The 22,541-nt window shown below is 46.5% G+C and overlaps 3 protein-coding genes across 3 annotated transcripts; all 3 read right to left on the bottom strand.

Annotated features, from left to right (window-relative positions):
• Positions 1-455: 455 nt before the first annotated feature.
• On the bottom strand, positions 456-3,507 carry UCP3 (Mitochondrial substrate carrier family protein). The gene is made up of 2 exons (XM_048693462.2): positions 2,885-3,507; positions 456-1,297 (listed from the first exon to the last, which is right to left on the bottom strand). Exons 1-2 carry the CDS (start codon positions 3,251-3,253, stop codon positions 761-763), a joined length of 906 nt encoding a protein of 301 aa, XP_048549419.2. The 5' UTR covers positions 3,254-3,507; the 3' UTR covers positions 456-760.
• Positions 3,508-3,640: 133 nt separating this feature from the next.
• Positions 3,641-9,721, bottom strand: ABA1 (zeaxanthin epoxidase (ZEP) (ABA1)). The gene is made up of 16 exons (XM_048693465.2): positions 9,078-9,721; positions 7,118-7,280; positions 6,933-7,007; positions 6,731-6,831; positions 6,530-6,645; positions 6,171-6,382; positions 5,950-6,041; positions 5,663-5,777; positions 5,353-5,456; positions 5,079-5,124; positions 4,924-4,988; positions 4,728-4,817; positions 4,581-4,635; positions 4,360-4,448; positions 4,180-4,267; positions 3,641-4,045 (listed from the first exon to the last, which is right to left on the bottom strand). The coding sequence occupies exons 1-16, from the start codon at positions 9,554-9,556 to the stop codon at positions 3,965-3,967; spliced, it is 1,971 nt and encodes a 656-aa protein (XP_048549422.2). The 5' UTR covers positions 9,557-9,721; the 3' UTR covers positions 3,641-3,964.
• Positions 9,722-10,639: 918 nt separating this feature from the next.
• On the bottom strand, positions 10,640-15,695 carry LOC125529060 (mitochondrial phosphate carrier protein 3, mitochondrial). Its single transcript, XM_048693466.2, has 6 exons — positions 15,216-15,695; positions 14,332-14,693; positions 14,200-14,243; positions 11,374-11,588; positions 11,150-11,274; positions 10,640-11,043 (listed from the first exon to the last, which is right to left on the bottom strand). The coding sequence occupies exons 1-6, from the start codon at positions 15,519-15,521 to the stop codon at positions 10,983-10,985; spliced, it is 1,113 nt and encodes a 370-aa protein (XP_048549423.2). The 5' UTR covers positions 15,522-15,695; the 3' UTR covers positions 10,640-10,982.
• Positions 15,696-22,541: the final 6,846 nt, after the last annotated feature.

The raw sequence follows: 22,541 nt of genomic DNA, 5'->3' as shown, positions 1-22,541 counted from the left end.
AAGAGGATAAAGCATGGATTCTTTGCCTCCACGCTGCTCAATTAGATGGCCATAGGAACTGCTGATAATTGCCCAGCACTACAGTTCAGTCTGTGTTACACTTGTAAGGGTGTTTGAATTGGTTGTACCCCCTCTGTAAATAAATATAAGAGTGTTTAGATCACTAGTACAGTAGTTAGTAGGAGTATTTCTTTACAGAGGGAGTAATTTTTATGTGCCTACCGGGATTTACCTCCTTGTTTATGCGCATGCTTAACGGATTCCCGCAACGACTTAGATTCCTCCCTGCATCTAATTCGAATGCTCATGAGTCGCTGTTCTACGAAGATGATAGAGCAGGTACATCGCCCTGGCAAATGGCTCCGAGGATCCACTTGAGCTCCTCAAAAGAACTGGACAGAAGCGACCTGGTCTGCACACATACACATATTGTGGTGCAAGAGATACCAACCACCTGCAACAGCTCTGCAGAGCAAGATGACTGCTTGTGCGCACATGAACACAAAAGGGCGAGCTTTCGAATTCTTGTCTGAACAGGGAGTGCATAAATAGCACCCAAAAGGAAGAGCATGAGAAAATGTGATTTGTAAGGGATGACAAATCTATGCGCTGGCTGCTGCACCATCAGATATACAGAGTTCAGGCCCAATTTAAACGTAAATGCACAAGGGCACAGTAATACGTAGCCACAGCCTAAAGGTTCAGAAATAACAGTGTCTTTGATCCGTATGCCTCTTGCATGAAAACTCAGCCAGCACTATCAGAACGAAGAAATACCTGATGCTTGTCGGAGTTTTTCGTAGGAAACCCAGAACACAAACTGCCAGGGGCCAAGCCTGGCCCATGTAGGTAAGAAGCCCTTCCACAATGCTGTCAGGCCCTCATGTTTGACGGTCTTGACCAAACAATCATAAGAATTCCTGTATAGAGCCTTCGCCTCCAGGCCCTGGTTCATCATCCTGGTTTTGATCACATCCGCTGGGCAGCTCAATGTAGTCGCACACAGACCAGAGGCAACAGAGGCTAGTGTGTGAGCATACAAGTTATCGTCGCTGATCTGCTTGCGGACGATGAAATGCTTTGCCTGGTCATAGCAGGTCAACTCGCCCATGTTGACAAGAAATGCTCGCTGGGCATTAGGACCAACCCCCTTCCAAAGTCCTAACAGACCTTCTGCACGGGTGATTTTCGTGAAGGCGTCTAAGATCCCTGTATACCGAGGTTGGATGCCTTGGGCCAACAATCTGCTGTCTGCTTGCATCCTTACCTTGATGAGATCAGCTGGGCTTGCCACCACCTGCACTGCAAAGTAGGAGGCACGTTAACTATTGCGTTAGATAGCAATATATAGGGCAATACTTACATTTGTTAAGAGACCATGATTCTAAATCTAGCAGATAACTATAACACCGCTCAATGGTAGCACCTCTGACTCCAGATCAGAAGGACTATAACATGCTCATCACTGGCTGTCTCTCCTTCTTCAAATCACATATTTTTCCAGGGATACAACCATACAAGTAGTGATGAACTGCCAACTGTTCAGGGGAGGGGGAGGGGGAGGGGGTTATGTTGACTAGTCCAGTTAGATGATACTGTTTCAAATCCGTACATAATTTCTCATCTGGCCATCAGAAACACCGCACCTCACACTTATTTGCCCATTGTGAAGCCAACAGTGAGGAATACGATTGAGGCCTGGATGAGAGTGCTAGTCAAACCATATTGTATCCAGCAACTTCACAACCCTGATGGGGCACGGACGACTGGGCAGCGACCTGATCGATGAGCTACAGCAGCGTCATCTTTCATATTGCTGCAGGGTTTACTTTAGCTTTCTGCTAGGCATTGCCTTCCTTTTGGATTAAACTGTGTGTGTCCTCAGCTCCTGCGTGAGTGTTGGGAGTGCTCGTGTGTGGAGCCTGTTCCCTGAACTTTCTGCGTAGCTCTTTTGTGAGGCTTGGGTGTCGTCGGGTTTTCGCCCCATAGCAGGAATCTCATAGGGGAGTTCCTGTGGTGGGTTTCCCGGCGATGCGTTGAACTCGCTTTCCCCTTTCCCGTCCCCTGTTGACACTAGTTTGATGTGTATTTCCGTTATTCAGTTCATGGAAAGTGGTTATGCCCGGTTCAAAAAAAAAACCATGATGGGGCATCACTGAGTACCCTGGACCTCAGTCCCAAATCCTACACTGTGAATTGCAATCCCTAGTCCCTAGTCACACTGACGTAGAGTGTGTGACACGCACCGTGTCCACTACAAGTTTTGATCACAATCTTATAGTTCATTGAAGCATTATCAGCCGATGTAACGGACATGATTGAGGTTGATGCCACAGCCAAGATGGACCCTACTGTGGCTTCATGTGTCACGGAGGTATTACCAAATATAGTCATCACATGAGGATAAGGTGGAATGCCGGCAATATTTGGAATTTAAGTTGTAATGAAAAAGATACACCCTAATACACTTCTTCATACGTACTAGTACCTCCGTAAAGAAATATAAGAGCGTTTACACCACTACTTCCGTAAAGAAATATAAGAGCATTTATAGATCATTAACGCTCTTATATTTCTTTACAGAGGGAGTATGTAAAAGAATGGCGATGGTTAGCAGTGTTTAAAATGAATAGCTTGTTACGGCATCCAAACAGCCATGCTAGTTTCAGAGATACATTCTCTCAGTTCTCCAACGGACATGATTTCAGATTTACTATTTTGAAAGCCTAATATTACCAAGTTCTCAATCTAGTTCAGGAGATCACATTTCTCCATCATAGCACAGATCAAAAGCTCCCTGATTAGCTAAGCCGAATGGCACACCGCCGTGCAGGCACAAGAGCAAAGCACTTCGACGGATCTGATATTCACAGAGACATGTTACCTGCGCGGCGACGCCGGAGGCTCCCCCAGCACCCGCCTTCTCGAGGAGGCCCACCTCCCGGCCCCCGCCGGCAAGGGAGGACCGGAGGTGCTCGTAGCCGACGATGCGGAGCGGGGTGTAGAAGAGGTGCCGGAGGACAGCGGGGGAGAGGCCCCGGTAGAGCCCCCCGTCGCGGACGAGCTCGCCCGCGACGCGTACGACGCCGCCGCCGCCGCCACCAACACCGGTGCTGCGGTGGAGCTGGAGGCGCGTCTTGAGGGCGTCGAGGGGGAAGGTGGAGACCTCCGCCGCGGCGGCCGAGACCGACGAGAGGGAGACCTTGGCTAGGGTCTCGCTCTCGCGGCGGTCGCCGGCGGCCCGAGGTGACATGGCTTACGAGGGCAGACACCTCACTCGGCGTACCTGTGGAGTATACATGCCTACCGAGCGTACATCTGGGCCGACCAAGGATGATCCAACGGCTGTAGAGTCGGTCTGCGCGGGGCTACGATCGAGTGGCCCCGCCCCAGATCCCGCACCTCGACGGCGAGCCACGGCCGCGGCAGCGAAGACCACACCACCGCGTGTCTTGGATCCGCCGTCATGATCCTAAGGTTCAGCTGCTGACGATTACTTTTTTCTACTAAGTTGATTCCTGGGTCCTAAGTCCTAACTCTCGCTCTTACCACGAAGAGAAAATATCGAACTACAGACTACTGGTGCATATGCCTTGGAACGAATCATGGTGTTTTTCCTTTGGTCCATTGCGTCATGGTGTTCATGCTATAATTGCCTTGGGCTTGATTACGCAATATTTCTATCTTTCAGTATGAACACGTGTTAATAGGCACAACAATGTACTGTACTAGGTACAGTATTACAGTGGCAACAGCTAAAAATTGCCTACCCTATTGTACACCCTCAGTTCTTTTTCGTAGAACTGCAACGTAGTAATTCTGTCAGAAGCTACTCAAAATCCTGCTTTGGATATCTGGATGAGTGCAAAAGTTACAATTCTTTTTCTTTCCATGATGCAGTGTCGGCTGTTTACTGAAGAATGCTGTACAGTGGCTGGTGACAAGGGGTCGTTGAAGTCCCCACTCATGCTGCCTGCAGAACTTCTCCCCCTCCTCTCGCGGAGTCGTACGGAAGCGTGCTCAGCACCTTCACCCGGAACATGGCCTGCAAATTTGCACAAACTGATCAGAGTTCTGAATCCAGAAGTGGGCATTCCACGACGAATCATGATTGACTGGATCATCGGGCAGATAGGAAGCAAAGGTAAGAAAGATATGGAGAGAACAGGATATGGCTACCTTCTTGTCTGAGCCAAATTCGATGGCATCGGAAGGGTGGAAACGAACTGGGAAGTTTGGAGGTAACCGGTAGCGTCTGCCTTCGTTGCTGGAGATTCCACACGCAAGAGAACGGGTTAACATTGTAAAGTTTCGACTTCTGGAGCAAGAGAGTGGAATCAGGCTGCTCTCAGAACTTACTCGTTAAACCATGTACCGTGCTCGCTTCCCAGATCGGTCAAATAGAAACCCTTATTCTTGCATGTGATAGTAGCATGGATCTCTGATACCTGCAAGGAAGTTCAACAGATCAAAGGGAAGTTAACAAGTTTATCGACAAAGGAAAATGCAGCCATGAGTGCAATTTTGAGGATTAAACGGGTTACACTAAAAATTTGCCACATATCATCTTAATAACTTACTTGTGGCAAGGGGAACGACAACGAAGAATCAGAATTGCTCGGATCTGGTTTGCTTCTGCCAAGAAAAAGAGACATTTGTTTTATCCTGCAACGCCTTGAGGAAAAAAGTGCTGTATAAAGAGAAATGTTTTTGCTATGTACACCTACCCAATAGAGAGTGTCCTCTGTTCATCCCTGATCAAACGAATGGGCTGCAAGGCAGAGTCGCCTCCAGAGCTCATAGGGAAGAGGTACCACCTGTGAATAGTGTCACTCAAATAACTACTCTTTTCAAAGGCGCTGAAAGTAGTATGCAGAACATGTCTGGTTCAAAATGAAACCAGAGGATAAGCAATGAACTTACTCTCCACCCATAGCTTGTTCCAATGCATCGTCATCCTGAAACCATCGACCAAGCTGGTTGCTTGCCTACGGTGGGATGCTAAATGTCAGAGATTTTCAAATAGTTATCTTGTTTTGTAGTAGTTATTAGTGTTTACATGTCTTTTAGAAATATACCTTGTCAGAAAGCCGGCAACTTAACGGTCTTCCTTCCAGCTTTGAGCTGCATATCAAAAACAATATTCATATCGTATTTCCATCATGATTAATAGATGGTGAGTAAGAAGAGACAATTGGGAAGTCCTTCTGTGCACTTCTGTGCATGGTGAGAAGGTATCTAACCCTAATGAAAATCAAATATTGTTCTGTATTTACAAATTCCATTAAAAAGTATAGCACTATTTACTTATGAGCTCGAAATGGAAACAAACTTATAGCTCAAAAGAATCACCTGTTGCCACCTAAAATCCAGCTCAGCATCAAAGGCATTCCAACCTTGATGAAAAATCTGCCGCCAACTCTTCCAGGATGCGGTATCCTCAACTTTGTCAAAAACTACATGTGACAAATATCCATATAGTAATTTTAGTCTGCATTGTTTGATAATACTCTCATGAAGCAGGTAATCTAGTTTTAAACCTTGCTTCATATGTCCAATAAAATCACGGGTGGCCAACTCAACAAGCAGTTTTAATCAGGACGAGAGACAAAAACCAACTAAATGTGTTTAGAAGTACAAAGCTGTGTAGTTCTTGACTTACCGACAAAGGTCCCAGACCCACACCTAGATATGGTCTGTAAGTGGTAGCCATGATTGCCGCCATTCTTGCCAATCCATGTATGATAGCAACACGTAGCTTTCTCTCCTTCTCATAACTGCAGACAAACATGCAAACAAATACCATGCCCATCAGTCAGACTTACCAAGGACATAATAATAGGGCAGCTTTGGAATTGGATTCTGTTAGTATTCTACTGGATGCTAAAAGCAATACCATCTGAACAAACTAACATGCTACGAGTACAACACAAGGAAAGAAATAGTTACCTCCTCAAGGAGGAAATAACGTCCACAGGAGTTCTAGACTTGACACTCTCTTCCCAGGCCTTCTCAAGCTCTACAGCCAGCTGGTAACCATCCTATAACAAGTGACAAGTTATTGATCAGCGAGTACTGTATCTCACAACACCAAGGCAGGAAACCTATCCACCATGCCGAATTTCTGATAATGACAATGATATCATACGCATGGCTAAGTAATTATGTACCTCGATAGCCATGCAACCACCCTGTCCCAGATTTGGCTGCATAGCATGGACAGAGTCACCAAGCAAGGTGACACGACCTTTCCCCCAGTTGATAGTAGGTGGCCGATCGTATATATCCCGGCGAAGAATTGCTTCCTCCTCAGTTGCATTTAGCAGATCTATGACATTATCACACCAACCGCTAAATATCTCGAGCAGTCTGTTCTTTTTGCCTGTCAATATACAGCATTAGTGGATGCATGGATGACAAAGCACATAGGCAATGCCTATCAACTATATGTCCCTCATTGGCATCATAGACTATAGAGGAAGGTAACATTTAACTAACTTAGTGCAAAACCTTCCCTCTGGACACTCACCATTCTCAGGATCAGTACCACCAGCAGGTTCCTTGTGAAATGCATACCACTGCATTTTACCACCACCAACATCTGAAGAGACGAAATATTGTTTGTGACCAAGAAACACTCGGTACCTTCACAGAGGAAGAAGGGGAAGCGCATTAGTATTTCCAATCAGAGGAAATGACAGTACTTATTTCTCAGATCTGAGCCACATACCCGACTGTGTCAATATCAGGAGGCACAAAGTCTGCAATTCCGGTGTAGCAAGTGTATTCTGAATAAGATGCATCCGTTTCGCCAAAAAGCGACTTCCTCACCTATCCAATGAAGTAAATATTAATTCAGGTCCCTCAAAAAGATAAATCTCTATTAAGGTCAACTTTGATCCTGTTTTTGAAAAGGCAACTGACTGCATTACCTTTGACCATATGCCATCTGCTCCAACCAAGAGATCACCTTCAAATTTCCGGCCATCCTCCAATATCGCGGTAACCTGCACTTATCCGGTGAATGTTACAAACAAACATTGGACTTTTTCAATAACATTGAGAACCAGTTTTGCACGGAGATGGCCACTCAAAGACAACTGAATTGATGATTCACCTTGTTGCCATCATCAGTAAAGTCGACAACGTGGCAATCGTTCATTATAGCGTCGTCGCCGACAGCACGGGCAAGAATCTGCTGCAGCGTCATGCGGCTAATGACCCTTGTGACCGGGAGCCCTCTGTCAGCCGCAGGAGTGAAGGTATCAAACTTGATGTACCTGCATACCAACATGGCTCAGTCAAATGAATCTTGAAGCTGATCAACTAGCAAATTCAAATATGCAGTAGAATAAGCACAACTAAGTACTCTACATGTAATTTAATTATACAAATCAACATCGATAAGTAAGCAACAAATTACATTGTGTTATTCATTCGCTCGTGTTGCTATCATTGACTAATTGTAGGTCTACTACGATTAACCAATCAAGTGTGAGCTGTACTAATTGCCATGGTATGGCGTACTAAAGCAGGTGAGCATGAACTGCTACCAATCGGGTTGTACCAAGTGGCGATAGTGCACTGTACCACGTGAACAGAGTCTTGTTAGGCTAGCTTGCACAAGAACTTGATGCCAGAGAGAAATCCCAACATTTTTAGGCGCAAGCGGACAAATCCTTGGTAGAAGTTCATGATCCCAACAAGCAACCAAGCAGTGGGCTACTCGTGTGAGTGGAAGCGGGACGTGATTAGTACCGACCAGGAGCCGGAGATGCCGTCGACGATCCCGTTGACGCGGTCGCCGGTGATGCATCCGGCGTCCATGATCTGGTCGGCGGCGGGCATGTCGACGGCCTCGAGGACGGCGAGCGCGTTGCTCTGCAGCTGGATGGGGCCCCGGTACTTGCCCTCCCCGCGGACGGCGCTCATGTCCCTCTCCAGCACGAGCACCTGGAAGCCCTTCCGCCTGGCCGCGAGCGCGAAGGTGAGGCCGCCGATCCCCCCGCCGGCGACCAGGACGCGCGGCTTTGGCCCCGTCGCCTTGGGCGCGTGCATTGCCGCGTCAACGACCTCCGCAGTGCACCGTACGGAGCCAGAAAGGCAGAGCCGGCGTCCATACGGCGCGCGCGGGGAGCGGAAGGGGAGTATGCGGAGCACTGTCCGGGAGGAGGAAGAGGTGGCGGAGATCGCCGTGGGAGACACTCGCGTGCAGCTGGAGCATGGCATGAGGAATTGGCGACAGTAGACAAGCAGCCAGGAAGTGGAAGCTGTGGAGCTTGTGATGAGCAGAGTATGCTCGCTGCCGTTCAGCGTTGGGTTGACTCCTCCTTCTTCTTTCTCTAAAAAGTCTCAGTGGACATGCTCTGGAGGGAGCTCCAAATGGGCAGTCAGTCAGGCTGGCTTCACAGAAGGAGAAGGAGAAGACGTTCCCGGGAGGCTGGCTATTTTAGCCTGGCGATCGGGATGGGGCAGCTACTAGGCGAGAGACACATGGGATGGGGATGAGACCGCCGGGCACCGGTACTCGCGAACATGGATTCATTGGGCGCAACCCGGCAGAGGGGGGGCTGTACCGTACCGACGCGCCGTGCCGGGATAGCGAATTTTTCCCATTTTGTTATGCGGGCCGACACCACGGACCGGGCACGGAAACGGAGGAATGGATTTCTCCTGTGCCGGAGCCCGGAGGTGAGCCGAGTCGGTGGTGTACGTGGGTGTCCCGTGGTGGTGAGAAAAGGAGTCCAGTCCAGGATTGGTGGTGGTGGCCTCCTCGGTGCGTTTGGGCGGCCGTGTGGGCACGCCTACGGGCGAATGGGAAGCCGCCGCGCGCAGGCTCTTTTCATTTCATTGTTGCCCGGCCGGGTGGGGCGGCGCCCGTCTCGTCTCGTCTGGGTGCGCGGTGGAGGTCGCGGGATCAGCAGTGGAATCGGTTTGCGCACGTTGCCCACTTATTACTAGTAGTGCCACAACGGCCAAGGCACAACAAGCAAGCGACAGGCAGGGAGAGAGCAGGTGAGCAGCGGTTGATAAGCAGGCAAGGCACGGCTGATTTGAGTCGAGTTGGACGGACGTACCATGAGCCGGAGATGCCGTCGACGAGGCCGTTGATGCGGTCGCCGGTGACGCAGCCCTCGCGCATGACCTCCTCGGCCACGGACATGTCGATGGCCTCCAGCGCCGCCAGCGCGTTGCTCTGGATCTGGATGGGCCCGCGGTACTGACCCTCACCGCGCACCGCGCTGATGTCCCGCTCGAACACCGTCACGTCGTACCCCTTGCGCCGGGCCGCCAGCGCCAGCACCAGGCCCCCGATGCCGCCGCCCGCCACCAGCACGCGAGGCTTCCCCTTCACAGGCGCCGACGACCCCGCCGTAGAGGCCGTCTCGGTGGCGGCCGCGCCCGCCGGGCGCATTGCCGCCACCAGCCTGGCGCGAGACCTCTGTTTCCTGGGCTGCGGGCCCGAGAGGAGGAGGCCGCTCTGCGCCGGGTACTGCTCCTCGTGGCAGAAGAGCGTCTTGGCGGGGGAGGTGGCGGAGAGGAGCGCCATGGGCATGGACCCCGCTGGTCCGATCGAGTCGAGCTCGCTACCGCGGGATTGCCCAAGGAGAAGAGGGCAAGTGGAGGTGGAGAGGCTGTGGCCGGAGGGGAAGTGTTATGGTTGGCTTCTAGAACTCTCGGCTGGACTGGAGTTTGTGGAAGGGGGAGAGGGAGTGAAGCTGTGAAGGGGAAGGGGAGGGGACTGACTGGTGGTGGTGAGCGACCGAGAGGAGGACGAACCGCAGCCAGTCGCTGGATTCCATTTGGAAGGTCGGATCGGACTGATCATCCTGGCCTGCCATCTTCTGCGCGCGTAACACAGGGTGCCAAAGTTTATACCGTTGTGCAAAGGTAGTTAGTACTAAAAGCTACCGAGTAAAACAACTCACTGTTACGGTGTTACCCATTTTAGATTGTTGACAACTCAAAGTTGGATTATTAGAATCGACACAACCCCTGTATTCATGCAAGAGTTATACAAGGCCTTATTTTTCTAATAAAGTTGTATTTCGTTGTTTCATATTCTCATTTTTTCGTTGATTCCATGCCATGTGTCTGCGGGTCTTTCCTCCATTCAGCCACGCTAACCATGCGGTATGGAGTAATCTTTCGTTCTATATTTGCAGATGCTACATACAGAGTTTGCGTTGCGTGCCTCTGTGTAGCAGCAGTAGGCTGCCACATGGGATCGGGAGACTAACTAGAGAAGCAGGCGATAAGACGTGGCAGCTTGGTATTTCATACGAGTCCGGAGATCTTTTTCCTGCTTGGCGTATGGCTTCATCCCTTCTCTTGCCGGGCGTCTGTTTCAGAGAGCGACACTCCAACATATCTTGCCATTCTACTACGTACGAAAATAGCGCCTTGTTTCAAACCTTTCTTACTTGGTCGACTGTAGAACAACCCTACGCTTGGTTTTTACTTGGTCGACGGTACAACAGCTGTACGAAGTACCCAGACGCGCATTGCCGACAATGGCGGTTTGCTTGGTTGATGAACGATCGGGCGCCAGTAAAAGTCAATTGCAGTGTTGCTCTGCGCATTTTCCGCGAGATCGCAACAACACCTTCTAACACAGCAGACTCAAAACACAGCAATGTAACAACAAGCTGGTGAAGCCAGTCCAGCAATATATAACCATAAGCAAGCGCTTAATTACAGCTTTTATTGCCAGGATTAGCTGAGACATATAATAACAATTCAAAAAAATGGGCAACGTATGCTATGGTTCCAGGCAATCGTCCTAAACCAGACGATCATGTGCCGAAAATTGTTCCTAAACTGTCTTGGACTTCTAATTACCAGGGCCGCGGCTAGGCAGTCCTGAAAAAAAATATCAAATTTTGCTCTTAAAAGGATGAAAGATGAGCTATTTCGTCATCTCATCCAATTCGGCGCCAAAAAGTCTTGTTAGATATTATATGCAGTATAGAATCAAAGCTTCAGCCCTTGAGCTGCTCTCCAGCGGCAGCAGGAGTCGGAGCAACTCCACCAGTAGTTGGCCTGCACAAGCCAAAGCACAATTAAGGTTTTTTTAGGGTAAGTTACCCTGAGCAAGACTAATAGCTGGCCCAATGCGCACGAGGACCAACAAAAATGGAATACTTACAGTCCAACCATGACTTTGAAAGCATCATAGATGCCCCACTGAGCTCCAGTGAGGGTACCAATCATCACGATACGCAGAGGGAGACCACGAGTAAACAGACCCCACAGACCAAGTTTCTTCACAGCCTGCACACGCAAAAAATATATACTACTGTAATAAGAAACAAAACCAAGACAAACATAAAAGGTGGCCAATGACTTGAGTTACAAGGTAGGAAAGCTCACGTCGCCCACAGTTGCTCCCTTGGCATTGTTGAGGAATGAAACAAGGTTGTCAGCTGGGTGCGAAACTATTGCGCACAACACTCCAGCAACGTAACCCCCTGCAAAGCTCACTCCGAGCTGGAGAGACTTGCTGCACTCGCTCTTGGGGGCAGGAATTGTGTACTTGTAGATCATCTCAACAATTGTCTCGAAGGAGGAAAATTTCATCATAGTGTCTGCATTTTACAAAATGATCAGATGCTGATTAAGCTAGTAGTTTGATCGCGCTGCAGACTACCACATCTCCAGTGTTCAGTGTTAAAGGAAAAGAATAATATACATAACCAATCTACCAAAAGGAAAAATAATCTAAACTGCAAGTAATTCTCCATTACTATTGACTTGACCATGGCTATGCCAGAAACAAGGAGACAACAGAAAACCACAACAGCAATGGTGCTGTTACTATTTCCATTTGCTCTTTATATTTCTTTACAGAGGGAGTAGTTCAGAATTCACCTAATTGGAGTCTAGCTCTAGCTGCCTACATAAAAGGTAAAAGGAGCAAACAGAAACAAAAGAAATGAAACTAAGAAACAACTATGCTAGTACTTATATGAAACAACTATACTGCATCATAAATATTTGTCTAATGCAGAACACTCCAGTGGAGTCTAGTTTCACAACACCAGAGTGACACAAGTAGGGTGCAATATTTGTGCAGGCAAACAAAATATGTAAAATCAGTGTGGTCTCAGAATTACGCACATTTAAACAGTTGCAACTTGCAAGTCCCGATTCAAGGCAATATTATTAGTATTTGACTTTTTGCGTAAGCGTAATAAAGCTCAAGTGCTAACAACCAAAGATAAATGTGTACGGAAACACCAAAGAGCAGCAAATTCTCATAGCATAAAAGTAAATAATCTATCTTAACAAACATGTACGCCACGTAATTGGAGTTTCGCTCTAGTACAACAGAGAGAACTCAAGCAGTGTGAAAATTCTGTGTATGCACAAATAAATCTTGAAAATCATTGCGTGATTTCAAGAAGAATACTATGTGCAACGAAGAGTTAATATTCCAGAAAAAAACTATACTGAAGTTCCAATGAAAGATGTGTTAATAAACAAAGCAATCTATCTTAACAAACATGTACGCCACGTAATTGGAGTTTCACTCTAGTACAACGGAGAGAACTCAAGCAGTGTGAAAATTTTGTGTATGCACAAATAAATCTTGGAAGTCATTGCGTGATTTCAAGAAGAACAATACTGTGTGCAACGAAGAGTTAATATTCTAGAAAAAACTATACTGAAGTCCCAATGAAAGATGTGTTAATAAACAAAAAGTAATATCTTAACAAACATGTACGCCACGTAATTGGAGTTTCGCTCTAGTATAACAGAGATAACTCAAGCAGTGTGAAAATTCTGTGTATGCACAAATATATCTTGAAAATCATTGCGTGATTTCAAGAAGAACAATACTATGTGCAACGAAGAGTTAATATTCTAGAAAAAACTATACTGAAGTCCCAATGAAAGATGTGTTAACAAACAAAAAGCAATATCTTAACAAACATATACGCCACGTAATTGGAGTTTCACTCTAGTATAACAGAGATAACTCAAGCAGTGTGAAAATTCTGTGTATGCACAAAATAAATCCTGAAAGTCATTGCGTGATTTCAAGAAGAACAATACTATGTGCAACGAAGAGTTAATATTCTAGAAAAAACTATACTTGAGTCCCAATGAAAGATGTGTTAACAAACAAAAAGTAAAATCTTAACAAACATGTACGCCACGTAATTGGAGTTTCGCTCTAGTATAACAGAGATAACTCAAGCAGTGTGAAAATTCTGTATATGCACAAATATATCTCGAAAATCATTGTGTGACTTCGAGAAGAACATGACTATGTGCAACAGAGTTAATATTCAAGAAAAAACCATACTGGGGTTACCATGAAAGAATGTTTTAACAAATGAAAAAAATGTTGGGAGGTTGCTACCCACACATAAATATATGCTAGTACTTAATTGGACTTTCACTTCAGAACAGCAGAGAGAATTCAAGCAGTGTGGAAAATCTATATATGCACGTATATAATCTTGGAAATCATAGTATGATTTCACGAATAACAGGAACAATGTGCCACAAAAATTCTAGCGAAAATATACTAGAATTGCACACACACAAGACAGTTGTAAATTGAAGTGTAACACTTAAAAGACTTAAAGCAATGATGAAAATGCATGATATCACTGTATGTTAAAGACAATAAGATTTGTTACCGGCAAGAAATGAGATCATTGTCCATAAATAGTGTACACCACTCCATTGGAGCCTATGCCCAGTTTAATGGGTATAGCTCAAGCAGTGTGGAAATATCAATATATGCACACATAAAATCTTGGAAATCATACTATGATCTCAAGAGGAACTGTGTGCAATTAAATGCATGACTGTGATGTCCATGCAAATAATTAGGCTCCCTTAATTACGTGAATGTATAGTACCATGTTCAAAAATCAAGAATATAATAAGGCATGATTAGTGCACTCCACTGTATCCCTGATACCAGAAGTAACACTCCTATCACCATATGCACTCTAGGGGGGCACAACTTATGCGTCAATAACAGAGCAACTTGGTTATTACATTCTTCAAATAAATTTAGTTTTCAACATTTATTATATTATTAAGAGTAGCGACTGTCTAGTAGGGTGCCCACTGCCCAAACATTATATGATTTAGAGTAGCAACTAGCAAGTGTCTCCTAAGGAAAGCAATCTGGATTCATGGTGACAACAGAGCAGGGAGTAGATAGTAGATACTTACATGGAATTTGACGGCCCCAGAGAGGAACAATTCCCTTGTACAATCTGCATACCCAGCATTGTTTCAGAAGAGTGAGATTACAGTTACAGAGAACAATAGATTTCAATGTTTCAGTCACTTGCCTTGACTTACCCAGCATATCCTTCAGCCTTGACAAACTTAGGTAGCCCATCAGATAAACCTTTTGCAAAACCAGGCTGTGTCTGCACACGAACCTTCACAGCCTCCATAGGGCAGAGGGCAACATCTGCAATAACCTCAGCCGAAGCAGAGCCAGCAAGATAGATCAAAGTCTTGTACTTGACTGCATTCTCAGGTCCAGCAATATCTGAGTAATACTTCTTGAAGAACTCGTAGAAACCAAATTTGCAGGCGCCTTGACCACTGTAACCAATCAAAGTAGGCACCCAGCCTCTGAAGAAACCCTTTGCCCCTTGCTCTTTCAAGAGAACACCAAATCCAGAAGAGATGCTCTTGTACTTGGCTGGATCAATCTAATAAAACAGGCAAAGTGACATTTCATTACTAACTGGTTTCGTACAATGATAAAACATAGGAGGGCGATCAATTGCGCCTACAAAACACACACGCACGCATACACAAATCATTCACAGTTGGTCCGCAACAACAGTTAATTGCTGAAAATGTAACAAATGTAAACAATTACATGATCCAACCCTGGGTCTACGGACAAGCAGCTTTGCAGTATCCCGCCCAACCAAATAGAAATATCCACAAGCAGTTAACAAACACATTGTCAGGACCATTTTAGCCCAGATAGCATCACGTACAGGAATCATAAGACAAACTGATGTAATAATATGCGATGTGTACGAATCCATTGACAACAGAACCACATAACGCATAGGATATGCTACGTAGCATACTCCAGACGCATTATGCATTGGAGACAAACGCACGCGATCAGAACCTAACCAGCCTCCGGTATATCATTCGTTTATATCAGGGATACATTGACGCACCGCGGGGACAAGAAGGCTCTAATAGAAGCTTACCTGCATGTTGCACTTGACGAGGTCGAGGGGCGTGACGGTCATGTGCGTGAGCCCGCAGCTGGTGATGCCACCGGCCGTGCACGCCGCGTAGAAGGCGGGCGAGTACATCTCGATCTTCCGGGACGGCTCGCTAGGCGCCCGCGCCCACGCCGCCGGCCTCGTCGCCGCCGCATGGGACGGTGCGACGAGCCCGCGGCCACCAATGCCAGCGGCCGCAGAGAAAGGGGTGGAGGCGGCGGCGGCGGAGGGGGGCGCGTAGAGGAAGCTGGGGAGCAGCGCGTTGCGCGACTTATCGGAGACGGCCATGGCTGCGGTTGGGCTGCTACGCGTGCGCTCGTCGCGGGTGCTTTGGTTCTTCCCCTGGGGGTCGGGGCTGGGTTGTCTTGTGGGTTGCGGGGAGGGAGGCGAGCGTGAGGCTCGCCGCCACTTGCTCGCGGTGAGGGGAGACCGGTGGCTGCGCGATTTGTTAGGGCACCTCGCTCCCAGGAAGTGGTGGTTTTATAACGGAGGACACGGATGTGCACCTCTTCTCTTTCATGTAAGATGGTGGGCCGGGTCTAATGGTGGGCATGATTTTCTGCTGATCCGGCCCACCCAGTAAGAAAACCTACCAAAAATAAAGCCCATTCAGGCATAACAAAATATGAGGAGAAAGATGTTCTTACTCAAAGCAAAGGGTCTCCTCCAAATCAATGACAAAGCCAAAAGATATGGATGGTCTCGACTTTAAGGATTTTGAATTGTTTAATTTGGCAATGTTAGCCAAGCAGGCGTGGCGCTTACTTCAACACTTTGAATCTCTTGGTGCACGTCTGCTAAAGAGTATATATTATTCAGATGCCATTGTTCTTGATGCAACACTTGGAGGTCACCCGAGCCAAGTGTGCAGAGCTAGCTATTGTTGAGGGCTGGGATATCCTAGAGAAAGGATTAATAAAACGAATAGGTAGCAGAGAGACCATTAAGATATGGGAAGATAAATGGCTTCCTAGAAATGAAATGTTGATGCCTTATAGATCTAGTACCCAACCCACCGGAACTAGTTTCCGATCTCATCGACGCCACTTCCACAACATGGATAAACAAACACATTGAACAAATATTCATGCCTATGGATGCAAAGGTTATTATGGGGATCCCCGTGTGTACACGAAACCTGGCATATTTTTGGTGCTCAAAATTTGAGAGGAATGAATGCTTCTCAGTTAAGTCACCTTATAAAACGTTAGTGGCCACAAAAACAAGGTGGCAAGCTTGGTTGAACGGTGATGTCGGCTCGTCCGGTACAAAAAGTGATGAAGGTTCATGGAAGTATTTATGAAAAACGCAGGTCACGGGCAAGGTTAGGATGTTCCTTTGGCGTTTGTCTAAACATTCGCTGTCAGCCGAAGACGTGATTGCTCATAGACATATCCGGCACTACAGCATGCAGGTTGTGCGGGGCACCAGACTCGTGGAGACACGCATTAGTAGATTGCACCATGTCGAGATGCACGTGGGCGTTAGCAGATGAAGAGCTGGCGCATAAAATAACTACAACTACAGAACTTAATGCAAAGTGTTGGCTGTTTACTCTCATGGAGGAGCTGCCTCATGACCTCTTTGTCCTACTTCCTGTTACCCTCTGGGCGTTGTGGTCGGCAAGCCGCAAAGCAATCCATAAAGGGGTGTTTCAGAACCCCCAGTCGATACATGCGTTTGTCGCAATGTTCATTAGTGAACTGGAAATGCTTAAGGAAAAGAAACCAGAAGCGACTCAAGCCGTTGGCTTCAGTGGGGCTCGCCCGCATCGCCCCAAGGCACCACTAGAGGGCTACACAAAGATACATGTTGATGCCAGTGTGCTAAGGGGGAGAGGAGGAGTTGGGGCTGCATTTTGTCGGGATAGACAAGGAAATTATCTTGGCGGTTCTTCACTGGTTATTGGAGGAGTCGATGATCCATCGACCCTGGAAACTATCGCATGTAGAGAGGCCCTTGCCTTGGTGAAGGATCTCTAGTTGCATCATTTGGTCATCACTTTCGACGCCAAGCAAGTCGTTAGAGATATAAAGAACAGATACAGAGGTGGCAATGGAGAAATTATCAGTGAGCTCTTCATCTATAGAGGTGTAACCATTTACAACAAGCTCTTCATCTCCTCCATAGACAATGATCATGTCCTTTGTTCTTCTAAGGTACTTAAGAATATTTTTAACAGTGAGCCACTTCGGGATCACTTTGGTACCTGCTACTAACAGTTAGCGCATAAGAAACATTTGGTCTTCTACATGTCATAGCATACATGATGGATCAAGTTGCCTAGGCATATGGAGCTCCAGTCATCTACACATGCTCATCAACTGTCTTAGGACATTGATTCCTGCTGAGTGTCGTGTGTTACTTCTTGAGCTTGCGTTGGTTTTTTCCTTGAAGAGGAAAGGGTGATGCAGCAAAGTAGAGATAAGTATTTCCCTCAGTTTTGAGAACCAAGGTATCAATCTAGTAGGAGGTATAAGCAAGTCTCCAATCTATGCACCTGCACAAACAATCAAACACTTGCACCCAACGCGATAAAGGGGTTGTCAATCCCTTCACGGTCACTTGCAAGGATGAGATATGATAGAGATAGATATAAAAGATTACTAAAACGTAAAACAAAGTAAAATTAAATAAATTACAGCAAGGTATTTTTGGTGGTTTATAGATCTGAAAATATATGATGGAAAATAGACTCAGGGGCCATAGGTTTCACTAGAGGCTTCTCTCTTGAAGAAAAATAATACAGTGGGTGAACAAATTACTATCGAGCAATTGATAGAAAAGCAAAAGTTATGACGATATCTAAGGCAATGATTATGCATATCGGTATCACATCCGTGTCAAGTAGACCGAAACGATTCTGCATCTACTACTATTACTCCACACATCGACCGCTATTCAGCATGCATCTAGAGTATTAAGTTCATAAAGAACAGAGTAACGCCTTTAAGTAAGATGACATGATGTAGAGGGACAAACTCAAGCAATATGACGAAAACCCCATCTTTTTATCCTTGATGGCAACAATACAAATACATGCCTCACTACCCCTACTTTGTCGTTGGGTGAGGACACCGCAAGATTGAACCTAGAACTAAGCACCTCTCCCATTGTAAGAAATACTAATCTAGTTGGCCAAACCAAACCGATAATTCGAAGAGAAATACAAAGATATCAAATCATGCATATAAGAATTTAGAGAAGATTCAAATAATATTCATAGATAATATGATCATAAATCCACAATTCACCGGATCTCGACAAACACACCGCAAAAGAATATTACATCGGACAGAACTCCAAGAACATCGGGGAGAACATGGTACTGAAGATCATAGAGAGAGAAGAAGCCATCTAGCTACTAGCTATGGACCCGTAGGTCTGAGGTAAACGACTCACGCTTCATCGGAAGGGCAATAGGGATGATGTAGATGCCCTCCATGATCGAACCCCCCTCTGGCAGATTGCCAGAAAAGGCCCCAAGACGGGATCTCACGGGAACAGAGGCTTGCGAGAGCGGAAAAGTATTTTTTGTGACGCTTCTGGTGGTTTGGGGATATTTGGGAATTTATAGGCCAAAGGTTAGGGTTTAGAGGAGATCCGCGGGACCCACAAGGTGAAGGAAATATGCCCTAGAGGCAATAATAAAGTTGTTATTTATATTTCCTTATATCATGATAAATGTTTATTATTCATGCTAGAATTGTATTAACCGGAAACTTAGTACATGTGTGAATACATAGACAAACAGAGTGTCCCTAGTATGCCTCTACTTGACTAGCTCGTTAATCAAAGATGGTTAAGTTTCCTAGCCATGGACATGTGTTGTCATTTGATGAATGGGATCACATCATTAGAGAATGATGTGATGGACAAGACCCATCCATTAGCTTAGCATAATGTGTTGGAGAACGTAGTAATTTCAAAAAAAATCCTACGCACACGCAGGATCATGGTGATGCATAGCAACGAGAGGGGAGAGTGTGCCCACGTACCCTCTTAGACCGAAAGCGGAAGCGTTAGCACAACGCGGTTGATGTAGTCGTACCTCTTCATGATCCAACCGATCCAAGTACCGAACGCACGGCACCTCCGAGTTCAGCACACGTTCAGCTCGATGACGTCCCACGAACTCTGATCCAGCAGAGCTTCGAGGGAGAGTTCCGTCAGCACGACGGCGTGATGACGGTGATGATGATGCTACCGACGCAGGGCTTCCCCTAAGCACTGCTACGATATGACCGAGGTGGATTATGGTGGAGGGGGGCACCGCACACGGCTAAAAGATCAATGATCAATTGTTGTGTCTCCAAGGGGTGCCCCCTCCCCGTATATAAAGGAGTAGAGCAGGGGGGGTGGCCCTCTCTATGGCGCGCCCTAGGGGAGTCCTAATCCCACCGGGAGTAGGATTCCCCCTTTCCTAGTAAAACTAGGAGCCCTTCCAAGTAGTAGGAGTAGGAAAGAAGGAAAGGGAAAAGAGAAGAGAAGGAAGGAGGGGGCGCCGCCCCTCCCCCTAAGTCCAATTCGGACTAAGCATTGGGGGGCGCACAACCTCTCATCTCTCTTTCCCCTAAAGCCCAATAAGGCCCATATAGTCCCCGGCGAATTCCCGTAACTCTCCGGTACTCCAAAAAATACCCGAATCACTCGGAACCTTTCCGATGTCCGAATATAGTCGTCCAATATATCGATCTTTACATCTCGACCATTTTGAGACTCCTCGTCATGTCCCCGATCTCATCCGGGACTCCGAACTACCTTCGGTACATCAAAACACATAAACTCATAATACAAATCGTCACCGAACGTTAAGCGTGCGGACCCTACGGGTTCGAGAACTATGTAGACATGACCGAGACATGTCTCCAGTCAATAACCGATAGCAGAACCTGGATGCTCATATTGGCTCCTACATATTCTACGAAGATCTTTATCGGTCAAACCGCATAACAACATACATTGTTCCCTTTGTCATCAGTATGTTATTTGCCCGAGATTCGATCGTCGGTATCTCAATACCTAGTTCAATCTCGTTACCGGCAAGTCTCTTTACTCGTTCCATAGTACATCATCCCGCAACTAACTCATTAGTTACAATGCTTGCAAGGCTTATAGTGATGTGTATTACCGAGTGGGCCCAGAGATACCTCTCCACGATCGGAGTGACAAATCCTAATCTCGAAATACGCTAACTCAACAAGTACCTTAGGAGACACCTGTAGAGTACCTTTATAATCACCCAGTTACGTTGTGACGTTTGGTAGCACACAAAGTGTTCCTCCGGTAAACGGGAGTTGCATAATCTCATAGTCATAGGAACATGTATAAGTCATGAAGAAAGCAATAGCAACATACTAAACGATCAAGTGCTAAGCTAATGGAATGGGTCAAGTCAATCACATCATTCTCCTAATGATGTGATCCCATTTATCAAATGACAACTCATGTCCATGGTTAGGAAACATAACCATCTTTGATCAACGAGCTAGTCAAGTAGAGGCATACTAGTGACACTCTATTTGTCTATGTATTCACACATGTATTATGTTTCCGATTAATACAATTCTAGCATGAATAATAAACATTTATCATGATATAAGGAAATAAATAATAACTTTATTATTGCCTCTAGGGCATATTTCCTTCATAATGATCATTCAGTTTTATTGCTACTGCTTTCTTCATGACTTATACATGTTCCTCTGACTATGAGATTATGCAACTCCCGAATACCGGAGGAACACCATGTGTGCTATCAAACGTCACAACGTAACTGGGTGATTATAAAGATGCTCTACGGGTGTCTCCAATGGTGTTTGTTGAGTTGGCATAGATCGAGATTAGGATTTGTCACTCCGTCTATCAGAGAGGTATCTCTAGGCCCTCTCAGTAATGCACATCACTATAAGCCTTGCAAGCAATGTGACTAATGAGTTAATTGCGGGATGATGCATCACAGAACGAGTAAAGAGACTTGCCAGTAATAAGATTGAACTAGGTATTGAGATACCGATGATCAAATCTCGGGCAAGTAACATACCGATGACAAAGGGAACAACGTATGTTGTTATGCGGTTTGACCAATAAAGATCTTCATAAAATATGTAGGAACCAATATGAGCATCCAGTTTCCGCTATTGGTTATTGACCGGAAGCGAGTCTCGGTCATGTCTACATAGTTCTTGAACCCGTAGGGTCCGCACGCTTAACGTTCAGTGACGATCGGTATTATGAGTTTATGTGTTTTGATGAACCAAAGGTTGTTCGGAGTCCCGGGTGTGATCACGGGCATGACGAGGAGTCTCGAAATGGTCGAGACATAAAGATCGATATATTGGAAGCCTATGTTTGGACATCGGAATGGTTCCGAGTGGTTCGGGCATTTTTCCGGAGTACCGGGAGGTTACCGGAACCCCCCGAGAGAAGTTATGGGCCTTATGGGCCATAAGAAGGAAGCATACCAGCCCACAAGGTGCTGGTGCGCCCCCCTTGGGCAGGAAGCCGAATTGGAATAGGTTTGGGGGGGGGCTTTCCTTCTCTCCTACTCCTCCTTCCCTTCCTCTCGTACTCCAACTAGGGAAAGGGGGGAATCCTACTCCCGGTGGGAGTAGGACTCCCCTAGGGAGCGCCATAGAGAGGGTCGACCCCTCCCCTCCTCCACTCCTTTATATACGGGGGAAGGGGCCACCCCATGGACACACAAGTTGATCATTGATCTCTTAGCCGTGTGCGGTGCCCCCCTTCCACCATAATCCACCTCGGTCATAACCTAGTGGTGCTTAGGCGAAGCTCTGTTTCAGTAGTATCATCATCACCGTCATCACGTCGTCGTGCTAACGAAGCTCTCCCTCGACACTCTACTGGATCGTGAGTTCGTGGGACATCACCAAGCCGAACGTGTGAGATCGCGGAGGTGTCGTACCTTCGGTGCTAGGATCGGTCAATCGTGAAGACGTACGACTACATCAACTGCGTTGTCATAACGCTTTCGCTTACAGTCTACGAGGGTACGTGGACAACACTCTTCCCTCTCGTTGCTATGCATCACCATGATCTTGCGTGTGCGTAGGAATTTTTTTTAAATTACTGTGTTCCCCAACAGTGGCATCCGAGCCAGGTTTATGCGTAGATGTTATATGCACGAGTAGAACACAAAGGAGTTGTGGGCGTGGGTATATACATATTGCTTGCCATCACTAGTTGATTCTTGATTCGGCGGCATTGTTGGATGAAGCGGCTCAGACCGACATTACACGTACGCTTACGCGAGACTGGTTCTACCGATGTGCTTCGCACATAAGTGGC

This window comes from Triticum urartu, chromosome 2A, assembly GCF_056163025.1.
Source record: "Triticum urartu cultivar PI428250 chromosome 2A, HENAU_Tu73, whole genome shotgun sequence".
Classification (NCBI taxonomy): Eukaryota; Viridiplantae; Streptophyta; class Magnoliopsida; order Poales; family Poaceae; genus Triticum; species Triticum urartu.
The sequence above is the reverse complement of the archived record's forward strand: the minus strand, read 5'-3'. Positions and strand labels throughout refer to the sequence as shown.

Excerpts from the sequence above, each read along its gene's own strand:
- UCP3 (XM_048693462.2), bottom strand. The coding sequence starts at position 3,253 with ATGTCACCTCGGGCCGCCGGCGACCGCCGCGAGAGCGAGACCCTAGCC. Across the intron at positions 1,298-2,884 it reads CCTCCGGCGTCGCCGCGCAG|GTGGTGGCAAGCCCAGCTGA; the intron begins GTAACATGTCTC and ends TTTGCAGTGCAG.
- ABA1 (XM_048693465.2), bottom strand. The coding sequence starts at position 9,556 with ATGCCCATGGCGCTCCTCTCCGCCACCTCCCCCGCCAAGACGCTCTTC. Across the intron at positions 7,281-9,077 it reads GACGGCATCTCCGGCTCATG|GTACATCAAGTTTGATACCT; the intron begins GTACGTCCGTCC and ends GTTGGTATGCAG. Across the intron at positions 4,636-4,727 it reads CAGAGGACACTCTCTATTGG|AAGCAAACCAGATCCGAGCA; the intron begins GTAGGTGTACAT and ends TTTTCTTGGCAG.
- LOC125529060 (XM_048693466.2), bottom strand. The coding sequence starts at position 15,521 with ATGGCCGTCTCCGATAAGTCGCGCAACGCGCTGCTCCCCAGCTTCCTC. Across the intron at positions 14,244-14,331 it reads AAGGCTGAAGGATATGCTGG|ATTGTACAAGGGAATTGTTC; the intron begins GTAAGTCAAGGC and ends CTGGGTATGCAG. Across the intron at positions 11,275-11,373 it reads AGGGAGCAACTGTGGGCGAC|GCTGTGAAGAAACTTGGTCT; the intron begins GTGAGCTTTCCT and ends TTGCGTGTGCAG.